At 56.6% G+C, this 11,285-nt stretch overlaps 3 protein-coding genes across 6 annotated transcripts; all 3 read left to right on the top strand.

The window, feature by feature from the left end:
- The first annotated feature begins 5 nt into the window (after positions 1–5).
- On the top strand, positions 6–3,452 carry LCAT (lecithin-cholesterol acyltransferase). The gene is made up of 6 exons (XM_047836513.1): positions 6–234; positions 874–1,030; positions 1,110–1,225; positions 1,317–1,412; positions 1,494–1,718; positions 2,857–3,452. The coding sequence occupies exons 1-6, from the start codon at positions 81–83 to the stop codon at positions 3,429–3,431; spliced, it is 1,323 nt and encodes a 440-aa protein (XP_047692469.1). The 5' UTR covers positions 6–80; the 3' UTR covers positions 3,432–3,452.
- A 1,411-nt stretch (positions 3,453–4,863) lies between these two features.
- PSMB10 (proteasome 20S subunit beta 10) lies at positions 4,864–7,411 on the top strand. Its single transcript, XM_047836522.1, has 8 exons — positions 4,864–5,019; positions 5,227–5,314; positions 5,403–5,500; positions 5,592–5,732; positions 6,007–6,122; positions 6,232–6,290; positions 6,954–7,105; positions 7,230–7,411. Exons 1-8 carry the CDS (start codon positions 4,964–4,966, stop codon positions 7,339–7,341), a joined length of 822 nt encoding a protein of 273 aa, XP_047692478.1. The 5' UTR covers positions 4,864–4,963; the 3' UTR covers positions 7,342–7,411.
- Positions 7,412–7,542: 131 nt separating this feature from the next.
- CTRL (chymotrypsin like) lies at positions 7,543–11,283 on the top strand. 4 transcript variants are annotated; one of them, XM_047836520.1, is made up of 8 exons: positions 7,543–8,628; positions 9,221–9,344; positions 9,944–10,047; positions 10,139–10,218; positions 10,331–10,412; positions 10,580–10,760; positions 10,847–10,980; positions 11,068–11,283. In XM_047836520.1, the coding sequence occupies exons 2-8, from the start codon at positions 9,293–9,295 to the stop codon at positions 11,227–11,229; spliced, it is 795 nt and encodes a 264-aa protein (XP_047692476.1). In that variant the 5' UTR covers positions 7,543–8,628; positions 9,221–9,292; the 3' UTR covers positions 11,230–11,283. The 4 variants fall into 4 exon arrangements, with proteins under 4 accessions (XP_047692476.1, XP_047692474.1, XP_047692477.1 ...); XM_047836518.1 differs by lacking the exon at positions 9,221–9,344 and having other exon boundaries at positions 7,543–8,157; positions 8,504–8,628; positions 9,939–10,047; XM_047836521.1 differs by lacking the exon at positions 9,221–9,344 and having other exon boundaries at positions 7,543–8,157; positions 8,504–8,628.
- Positions 11,284–11,285: the final 2 nt, after the last annotated feature.

Below are 11,285 nucleotides of genomic sequence, written 5' to 3' on the forward strand. Positions count from 1 at the left end.
GCCTTAGGGCCCCTCCCACCCCCACTCCAGATAAGGCCAGCCCGGGACTGCTTCACTGGGCAGTAGGCACTAGGGCTGGAATGGGGCCGTCGGGCTTCCCATGGCAATGGGGGCTCCTGCTGCTGGGGCTGCTGCTCCCCTCTGCCACCCCCTTCTGGCTTTTCAATGTGCTCTTCCCCCCGCATACCACGCCCAAGGCTGAGCTCAGTAACCACACACGGCCCGTCATCCTCGGTAAGCCCCCACAGGCCCCTGATGCACCAGGCCAGACCTCAGGGAGCTTGGACCCCAGCCCCTGGTAGCAGACCCTGCCATGGCCCTTCTGCCCCTGCATTAGCCCTGATACCTGCCTCAGTGTTTAAGGGTCCAAAGGCTTGTCCTGCAGAGAAATCCACCCCTTCCCCCACCACCTGTTCCTGTCTCTGAGCTGATTTCCCTAGGGGGGTGGAGTTGGGGGCGGGTATGCCTGAGGGCTTAGCCAGGGCGTTACAAACTGTGGTCAGCTGCAGCCACTCAGCCCCCACCCCAGCAAGGACAAGGTGCCCGGCCCTTGGAAAACAGGTCTCCAGCCCCCATTCTCCCATACTTATTTGTTTTCACCTTGGACTTTGGCATTAATGGAGAGCCAAGCTAGATGTTTTCCTTATGGGGACATGGGTCAGTGGCCTTGGCCCCTGCACCTCCCCTGCCTGAGGGGAACCAGGGCTTTGGGCTGCCGGGGGAATGGGGTGGGGGGGGGGGTGTTATCAGAAAGGATCACATCCTTAGTTCCTGGGGGTTGAGGGCATGGGAGATGAAGGGGTGGAGCTGGGGGGACAGGCAGAAGGGCGGGGAGGAATGCAAGGAATTCAGAATGAAGGCTAGTGCCCACAGTGCCTGGCTGCCTGGGGAATCAACTGGAAGCCAAGCTGGATAAACCAGATGTGGTGAACTGGATGTGCTACCGCAAGACAGAGGACTTCTTCACCATCTGGCTGGATCTCAATATGTTCCTACCCCTTGGAGTGGACTGCTGGATAGATAACACCAGGTGTGTGCCACCCCCTCTGCCCCAGCCCCCACACTCTGCCCCTTGGCTACTGGGCTGCTGAATGTCCCACTGCCCTCAGGGTTGTCTACAACCGCAGCTCTGGGCGCGTGTCCAATGCCCCTGGTGTACAGATCCGTGTCCCTGGCTTTGGGAAGACCTACTCTGTTGAGTACCTGGACAACAACAAGCTGGCAGGTGTGTTTACTGGGGAAAGGGCAGAGCTCCAGCTGTGGTCAGCCCACAGGAGCCATGACCAGAGCCTCCAATGCTGCTGCCTCCCCTACAGGTTACATGCACACACTAGTGCAGAATCTGGTCAACAACGGGTATGTGCGCGATGAGACAGTGAGGGCCGCCCCCTACGACTGGCGGCTGGAGCCGAGTGAGTGTCTCTGAAGGCTTGGGGCAGGGCAGATGGGCCTTGACCCCATCCGTTGCCCTGACCCCATCCACCCTACTTCAGGCCAGCAGGAGGAATACTACCGGAAGCTTGCTGGGCTGGTGGAGGAGATGCATGCTGCCTATGGAAAGCCTGTCTTCCTCATTGGTCATAGCCTTGGTTGCCTACACTTGCTCTATTTCTTGCTGCGCCAGCCCCAGGCCTGGAAGGACCGCTTCATTGATGGATTCATCTCTCTTGGGGCTCCTTGGGGGGGCTCCATCAAGCCCATGCTGGTCTTGGCTTCAGGTAAGAAGGCTTTTGGGGCGCCTGGGTGGCGCAGTCGGTTAAGCGTCCGACTTCAGCCGGGTCACAATCTCGCGGTCCGTGAGTTCGAGCCCCACGTCGGGCTCTGGGCTGATGGCTCGGAGCCTGGAGCCTGTTTCCGATTCTGTGTCTCCCTCTCTCTCTGCCCCTCCCCCGTTCATGCTCTGTCTCTCTCTGTCCCAAAAATAAATAAACGTTGCAAGAAGGCTTTGGACCACCTGTGTCAATGAGGGGGTTGGAGTGAGGGGGATGAAGCTGACCATGGGCCTGCCCTCACTCCTGCTTCTGCTCACCATGTCAGGCTAAGTGTGTAACTTACCACCCCTGAGGCATGGCCCTTGTCACTGGCCCCCTAGCCTAGACATTAGAGTAGCTCCTGCCAGAAGTCTGGGTGATTTGGTGCTTCAGTGACAAAAGGAGAGTAAACAGAAAGGAAGTGAACCCCAACAATCTGACTCATGGACCTAGGTCTGTTTCTTGTGGTTTCAGGTCCTGCCCACTCAGCTTTCAGCTGCCTCTGCTTCCAGGAGCCCATTTTCCCAGGGATCTGTCTATTAAGGACAGATCTGCCAAAGCCAGGGCCAGACCCTAGAAACCCTTATGCCCTTCTCTGAGAAGTGGCATAGCTATCACTTGTTGAGCACACACTGTATGCAGGGTATAGCCATACTCAACTTGCCCCCTAGTAGCTCACAGCCTGCTGAGGGAAACACTCATCAGACTACGTCAGTAAGTGCCAAACACAGACACAGTCTAATATCATCCTTCCCAGAAGGGAGCTCTGACCCCTGTGCAGCGCAGGCCACAGGGGCCAATTAGCTGAGGGAGAACCACCAGCACCATCCTCCCACATTCACACATGTACACCCGTCCTCAGGAGGCCCCTCCTTCCCTGGCCTCCTTCTGAGGCTCTACAGCTGTGCCCCACAGACATGCCATCAGGGCTTCTCATTTAAAAAGCACACATTGAACACCTACTGATTGCCAGGCCTGCTCAGAGGCTCAATTTGGATTGGGTAGGGACAAGATTTAGCATCCAGCTGAACTTGGGTTGGGGGCAAGTTGTGGGCCCAAGGGACCCAGACCTGGCTCCCAGACCCACCTTGCTTCGTGTTCACAGGTGACAACCAGGGCATCCCGATCGTGTCCAGCATCAAGCTGAGAGAGGAACAGCGCATAACAACGACCTCCCCTTGGATGTTTCCTTCCAGAGAGGTATGGCCTGAAGACCATGTGTTCATTTCCACGCCCAGCTTCAACTACACAGGCCGTGACTTCCAGCGCTTCTTTGCAGACTTGCACTTTGAGGAAGGCTGGTACATGTGGCTACAGTCACGTGACCTACTGGCAGGCCTCCCAGCACCTGGAGTGGAAGTATACTGTCTGTATGGCGTGGGCCTGCCCACACCCAACACCTACATCTTTGACCACGGCTTCCCCTACACAGACCCCGTGGGGGTACTCTATGAGGACGGTGACGACACCGTGGCCACACGCAGCACTGAGCTCTGTGCCCGCTGGCAGAGCCGCCAGCCACAGCCTGTGCATCTGCTGCCTCTGCATGGGACACAGCACCTCAACATGGTCTTCAGCAACCAGACGTTGGAGCACATCAATGCCATCCTGCTGGGTGCCTACCGACATCGTACCCCTGCACCCCCAGCTGCCAGCCCAGGGCCCCGACCCCCTGAATAAAGACCCTCTTTTGCTCTTTAAGTTTTGACATGTGTGTTGTGGGTTGCAGAGGAGGCAGTGGCATCCAGGCATCAGTATCCACCAAGCAATAGCCATAGGCCTGGTGCTTTGTGGAGCATAAGGGCAAGATGGGCTTTGATGAAGCCTGAGATTGAACTGAGCACCAGGATGATAGCTTCCCACTCTCCCGGTTGAGCTGTTTATGTAGCACATAGCCTGCCTTGTGCCTGCCTCTGCTCTGGGGGTGGGCGACTGGAGGTAATTGCACACATAGCTGTGGGATGGAGGCATGTGGAGCTAAGGGTACAAGGCAGGGAAGATGTGAGCTGTCCCACCCACTCCCCCAAGGGAAGGCAGAACCCACCTGTGGACATGGACTTGTGAGTGCTAAGCCTGTGACAGAAGCACAAGAGTTTAGAATCTGAGGGAAATCCAGTCGCTAATCAGATCATTCTTCTAATGAAAGATTAATTATTGGAGCTAAGTGGTCTGAGAGAAAAGTTTAGGGAGCACCAAGGGGCAGAATCTTGTTTGTGGGTCAGGGAAAGCTTCCCAGAGGAAGTGATGGCTATTCTGAGATCAGATGGGATGAGAAGGGTAATGTGGGCCACTGAAAAGACTTGAGTTTGAGCCTAAGGGCAATATGCAGTTGCTGAAGGGGTTAACTAGGGAAAGAGTGTAACCAGATTTCCAATCTAGAAAGAGTCCCTTCTCTGAAAGGTAAAGGGGAGCCTGGGGGTGGTGGGTAGGGGCAGAAACTTGGGGAAGGCAGGGAGGACAGTGCAGTACCCAGGAGAGAGAGGATGCTAGCTGAGGCTAAAGCGGTAGGAGAAAGATGTGGATAAATAAAGGGTAATTTGGGATGTGAAATAAGGCTTGTCCATGGGTAGAGCCCAGCATGCTTCCGGGCCACTAGATGGGCATCCCCACGGCACCTGTTCTGTTAGATAGAAGACACCATCTGAGACAGGGAAGCTGGAAGGATCAGTGTCACCATGATGGAGGACTGAGCTTTGGGGTTTCAAGTTTCAGGGGGGAGGCAAAGGCAACAAAAGACAGGAGCTGAGAGAAAGTGGATGCTGAAGGACAAAAGGCAGCCATGCCTGATAATGTTGGGAGGGCAGTAACAGAAGCCTGGCCAATATGACAGCCATAGGGCTTAGGGACTTGAGGTTAGAGTTGGGGTCAGGACAGGCAAGGCTTGGGGCTCAGGCTGAAAGAGGCAGAAGCTGCTGAACAACGGTCAGAGGGAGGGATCTGTCCCTCTGTTAAGACGGAGGACTAGGGAGCATGATGGAGAGCCAAGCAAGGAAACCTCCCCTTTGCCAAGCTGCTTAGGACCAGAAGTAAAGGAGAAGATGCACAAAGGTGACAGCCAGGCTCTGAGGAAAGGTGAAAGCGAAAGCAGGAAGAGTCAGACGCCAAGGGGGGCGTGGGGAAGACGCTGACAGAGGACCAAGGCTTTGGTCTTTCTCACTCTGGGCTGGTCCCACATCGATCCCCAACCCCTGGACCAGCCTGCCCACCTCAAGATGCTGAAGCCAGCGCTAGAGCCCCAAGGGGGCTTCTCTTTTGAGAACTGCCAGAGGTATGTGGGGGTGAGCTGGCTCTGCAGCTTCTACTCCCAGAAGCTCCAGGACCTTTATTTCTGGAGGGGGCAAAGGGACGGCAACATGTGTTGGGCGACTTGTATTCCCAAGCTCACCCTGAGAAGTGAGGGAGGCTGGGACAGAGTTGGAGGATGTGATGGGAGTCCCAGAAGAGCCTCAACCTGGCCTTAACACTCTGTTTCCAGAAACTTATCCTTAGAACGCGTCCTCCCGGGGTTCCGGAGCCCTCAAGCACACAAGACTGGTACCACCATCGCGGGCCTTGTGTTCCGAGTGAGCAGGGAGTTGGGACTGGGGTGTTTAGAGGGGCTGCTGGGGGGATCCGACAAACCCTGAGCTAGAGGCCCCTCCCCCTCCCCAGGACGGAGTCCTCCTGGGCGCGGATACGCGGGCCACCAGAGATTCCGTAGTGATGGACAAAAGCTGTGAGAAGATCCACTTCATCGCCCCCAAAATCTAGTGAGAAATCCCCGACCCCGTTCCCCCACGCATCCCCGACACAGCACATCTATCTCAGCCCCGCCCACACCGACCCTCCCTTCGTTCTCAGCTGCTGTGGGGCTGGAGTAGCCGCGGACGCCGAGATGACCACGCGAATGGCGGCGTCCAACATGGAGCTACACGCCCTGTCCACGGGCCGCGAGCCCCGCGTGGTCACGGTCACGCGCGTTCTGCGCCAAACGCTCTTCCGGTGCTGGGCTGGGCTAAGATGACCCTGGGGTAGGGCTGTTGCAGGGAGGGTGGGGCTGAGAGGAAGTGGGACGGGATGAAAGGCGGGACTGCGAAAGCCCCGGAGACCGGAAAAGGCAGGCCTAAGTGGAGCTGGGCAACAGGAAGGAGCAATGTTGGTCAAGGGACGCCAAACAACAGAAAAGGGTGGGGGAGGGGTGGGTCCGGGGCGGTGTCACGGAGGGGAGGGACCTGGAGCCGGGTGCTTGCGGCTCACCACGCCCATTCTGCGAAAGGTACCGGGGCTACGTGGGCGCGTCGCTGATAGTGGGCGGAGTAGACCTGACCGGACCGCAACTCTACAGCGTGCACCCCCACGGCTCCTACAGCCGTCTGCTCTTCACAGCCCTGGGTGAACACTTCCGCCCCTTCCCCACGAATCCCGCCCCTGCGACCCTGGCCTCCCCTTCATCCGGCAATGGGATGGCAGCGACTTACCTCAGATGCCCTCCTGCCTGCAGGTTCGGGCCAGGACGCAGCCCTGGCGGTACTGGAGGATCGGTTCCAGCCCAACATGGGGGTGAGCAACACCTGTCGTCCACTACGCGTTCATTGATGGGAAGTGCACGTTGGAGCTGGGATAACACAGAGATATCCTGACCTAGTCTAGAGGTCAGGAAAGGCTTCTTGGAGGAGGTGACGACTGAGTCAAGACTGAGGGGCCAGTGGAGTTAGAGTGAAGAAGTGCTATTCCAGCAGACCACCGTTAGTGCCAAAGTTTGTACTCCTGGAGAAGTCAAAGCTCAGAGAGGACCGTTTGAAGCTCAAGGAGGAGGGAACAGCAAGTGGGGTCTGGATTTTGTTTGGGGTGGGATGGAAGTGGGTGACATGCGTTGCTTCAGAGGTGCCTAAGGACCAGAAGGGAAAACGCAGTGAACCAGTAGATTGGGGATCAAGACCATATTGGTTGGGTGGACAGCCCTGGAAGCAGAACCACAAGTGTAAGTGACTCAAAGAGGTTTATGAAGATGGGGGGCAATAGGAACACAGGGTCTTCTGAGAGAGGGAGGCAGAGACCAGGGCAGGGGAGCTTGGGCTGGAGATGGGAGTAGGGAAAGAGAGGGGTTTGGGTATGAGCAAATGGTAAATAGTCTGGGCTTCGAGACGAACAAAACCTCTAGGCTGTAGCCTGAAGGTGATACCAAAAGGGTCCATCAGGCATCACACACATGTATCATCACAGCTGGAGGCCGCGCAGGAGCTGCTAGTGGAAGCCATCACTGCAGGGATCCTAGGTGACCTGGGCTCTGGGGGCAGTGTGAATGCATGTGTGATAATGGGGACTGGCGCCAAGCTTCTGCGAACATTGAGCTCACCCACAAGGCCCTTAAAAAGGTGAGAGCATGGGAGATGGGGGACCACTAGGGAGGATGGGGCAGTAGCAGGGGAGACGGGGTGCAAGAAACAGATGGGCCACATGATGGGCCTAAGTTGAGAGGCCATCCCTTCCCTCTCCCAGGCCTAGCCAGTACCGCTTTGCCCCTGGGACCACAGCTGTCCTGTCCCAGACAGTGAAGCCACTGACCCTGGAGCTGCTGGAAGAAACTGTGCAGGCCATGGAAGTGGAGTGAAGTAGGATGGTGCTCAGAGCTTGGAACAAGAGGGAATAAACCCAGGAAATAAAAATATATATATATATATATATATATTTAAACAGATGGCTATGTTCTTCCTGGGTGGAGGGGGAAGAGCAGCCATGAGAACTCTGTGGCCAAGTTACATCTGCAGAAGCCACTCCCTGCCAAGGTTTCAGGGCTTGGCCTAAGAGGTGACCACCCATCGCCTCAGGCATCTACTCCTCCAGTCCCCCAGGCAAGCATTGCAGCTCCAGCTGGAAAGCCCCCTCCTGACTCTCCACACTGCAGAGGCCCCCTGTCACTCCCATGCACTGCTCTTGGCCTCTGGTCCACTGGGGACTGTTGTAAAACCCAGATGGGCCACATGTGCTGCCCCTACCTAGTCTTTCTGTGGGTCATCAGTGTCCTAGGACAAAGCCCACAGCTCTCAGTCAAGGAGGCCCCCAAGGACCCCACTGAGGGCTAAAGTGCTGACCGAGGAACTGCTCCCTGACTCCAAGAGTACGTTTTCACAAAACACTCCTCACCCCTGCAACACTTTGACCTGTGAAACCCCTCCCGTGACCAGGCACACCTGAGGTGCTGACACCAAACAGGGCTTCTATTTGCACATGCTGAGCTGTGAACAGGGGAACTGACTCCCAACTTTGCTGGGCTGACTGGGGTCAGGGCTCATGCAGAGAGAGATGACATGACACATTTATCCAGCAAACCCACTGCTGAGTACCCACTGCGGGCCAGCCTAGGTGCTGTGTGCTGGCAGGAGCATCCTGCCCTCAGAACGGCTGACTGAAATGGACCTCCGGAACGGTGAGCGTCTGCCCAACCTCTGGGGAGGGTCTACTCTGGGATGGACATCCTTGGGACCCTGATTATGCTTTTCCCCCCAGTATTTTACTATGAAGATTTTAAAACACAGAGGTTGAAAGAATTGTACACCAAACACCTATACACCCACAATCAACTTTGCAATTAGTATTGTGTTATAACTGCTTGATCACATTTCTGTCCCTCCATCCCTCTGTTCAACCACTAACTCATCTTATTTGTCTGACTGATGTTTTTGAATCAGTCAGAGCCCCCACACCTCTAGGAGCCCAGCCAACTTACCCACTACAGTTTTGCACACAGGGTCGTCTTCTCTTCCTCATTGCAGGCTCAGCCTGGAGCTCTACAACAAATGGGCTGCAGACACCAAGAGCTTGCCCACAGAAGCCCCAAGGCCTGGAGGCTGTCAGAGATTGATGGCCGTCACCCTTGTATCTGTAACCTCCATCCAAGGTCAGCCAGTCACCAAGGACTCACACCTTACCCTCCTGTGTGCTAGGCCCCTCCCAGATATCATTTCATCAACAAGAATATGGGCTTCAGAGCCAGACAGATGAAGGTTTGGAACCAAATGCACCATGTGCTGGTGGGAGAGTCACCATCTCTCTGAGCAAACTGACTCCTGTTCAAGTTGGTGAGGGGTCACAGAGATGCTATCTGTTAGGATTTGTGACCTGCCAGAACCCCTGTGCTGGCCACATGGCCCTGGCCTTCCTCACCAGGGCTGGTACAGCTGGACCTTGCCTCCACCTGTCAGGATCACCCCCGGGTGCAGAGCAGGCTTCTAAGTCTGATGCCCCTGACAGCCCTGGGAAACTTCCCTGATCCCAGCCACCAGGTGGTTACCATAAACCTAATTTCACCATAGGTCCTTGCTACCCAGTGCTCAACACTTGGGATGCGAGGTAGTTCAGGGAGCCAATCAGAGACCAGGTTTTGGAGGGTGGAAGTGAGAGCCTCACACCTGGGCTCTGATAAGTCCAGGCCTGAGTCCAGGACCTTGGCCTAGAGACCCTCCTCCTGACCTGAGCATGGCTTGCCTCAGGCCTGGGACTTTGGCCCAAGGACGAGGAGATCCATAAAACCAGGCCCAGTTCTCAACCTCACATCTGCCACAATGCTGCTGCTCAGCCTGACCCTTAGCCTGGGCCTCCTTGGCTCCTCCTGGGGTGAGTGGGCCTGGACCAGCCCTGACTGACCAGCCCTCAAGCAACCTAGCCCCTAAAGCCAGCCCAGGCTTTCTGCCCAGGGGCTCAGCTGGGCTTCCAGGAAGGGAACCAGGTGGACAGAATGGGTAAAGGAGAAAAGGATGTGCCAGGGCTGGAGGGGGGCAAGAGGTGCACAGGGGCTGGCCTCAAAATGGGACAGGAGGTAAGGCCAGAGCTAGGAGCCAGGGAGGGTTTAGGAAACTGAGAAATGAAGGTTGGACATGTAGTGCAGGGAGAAAACTCTGGCTGTGGAGGCCTGGAGCAGGTGCAAGGCTAGAGAGGAGACTATCCCAGGGGTCAGGGAGAAAAATGGCGGGTGGTGGTGAAGTTGGGGAACAATGGGGAGTAAGTTGGAAAGAGCTGTCAGAGAATGGACAGAATTGGGGGCCAGTTGGACATGGGTAACTGAGATACCTAAAAGTGCTGTGGGTGAGAAGGGGTAGTGACGAGCCCTCTGATTTGGACCTCTGGGGCAGAGCCGGGGGCACCCAGGAGGAGGTGGGGAGAGGTGGGCAGGCTGGTGTGAGAAGCAGGTCCTCACCAGTCCAATGGCAGAGCAGGCTGCGGCATTCCTGCCATCAAGCCGGTACTGAGCTTCAGCCAGAGGATTGTCAACGGGGAGAATGCAGTGCCAGGTTCCTGGCCCTGGCAGGTGTCCCTGCAGGTAAATGCACCCTAGGTGTGGGGCAGGGTACCAGGTGCTTCCTGCCTAGGCATAGCCTGAGCCCACTCCCACTTCTGACTCCTGACCCCAGGATAGCAGTGGCTTCCACTTTTGCGGTGGTTCCCTCATCAGCCAGTCCTGGGTGGTCACTGCTGCCCATTGCAAAGTCATGTGAGTACTCCCACTCTGCCCCCTAGCCCTCCTCTCCAACCTCCTTTCCCTGGATGCCCTTCTTTTGTTGCTCTGCTCTCCCTGCGGCTGCCCAACCCCACTCTCACTGCAGCCCTGGCCGCCACTTTGTTGTCCTGGGCGAATATGACCGATCATCCAATGCTGAGCCTTTGCAGGTTCTGTCCATCTCAAAGGTGAGTGTCTGGGCTACAGACACGGAAAGGAAGAGTGGATGGGGCAGGTGGGTGGGCTCTGGGGATGAGGAATTCAAGGCATGCCCTAGGCTAGCCCCTCAGCACCTATCAACACTGGAGGCCTGTGCCCACCCCCCATTCTACGTGGCCCCTTCCTGGTTCCACAGGCCATCACGCACCCTTTCTGGAACCCTACCACCCTAAACAATGACCTGACACTACTGAAGCTCGCCTCCCCAGCCCAGTACACAAAACGAATCACACCAGTCTGCCTGGCTTCTCCAAATGAGGCACTGCCTGCAGGCCTCACGTGTGCCACCACTGGCTGGGGACGCCTCAGCGGCGTGGGTAGGAACTTGGGCCAAAAATCTGGGTGAGAGGGCTGGGATGGGAACAAGTCATCCCGGGCCTAACCACCCCCTTCTGGCCCACAGGCAATGTGACCCCAGCACGCCTGCAGCAGGTGGCTTTGCCCCTGGTCACTGTGAGTCAGTGCAGGCAGTACTGGGGCTCACGTATCACTGACTCCATGATCTGTGCAGGCGGCTCAGGGGCCTCCTCGTGCCAGGTGAGCAACAGCACCCTGTCTTATCCTCTCGCTGTCCTGTGGCACCCCCTAATCGCCGAGCTGACTTCTCCCCTCTCCTTCCCTCAGGGAGACTCTGGAGGGCCTCTTGTCTGCCAGAAAGGGAACACGTGGGTGCTTATTGGCGTTGTCTCCTGGGGCACCAGCAACTGCAACGTGCACAAGCCTGCCATATACACTCGGGTTAGCAAGTTCAGCACCTGGATCAACCAGATCATAGCCTACAACTGAGACTACCACAGGCCCTCTCCCCATCTCAATCCAATAAAGACGCCATGCTCTGTCCT

Source organism: Prionailurus viverrinus, chromosome E2 (assembly GCF_022837055.1).
Source record: "Prionailurus viverrinus isolate Anna chromosome E2, UM_Priviv_1.0, whole genome shotgun sequence".
NCBI classification, from domain to species: Eukaryota; Metazoa; Chordata; class Mammalia; order Carnivora; family Felidae; genus Prionailurus; species Prionailurus viverrinus.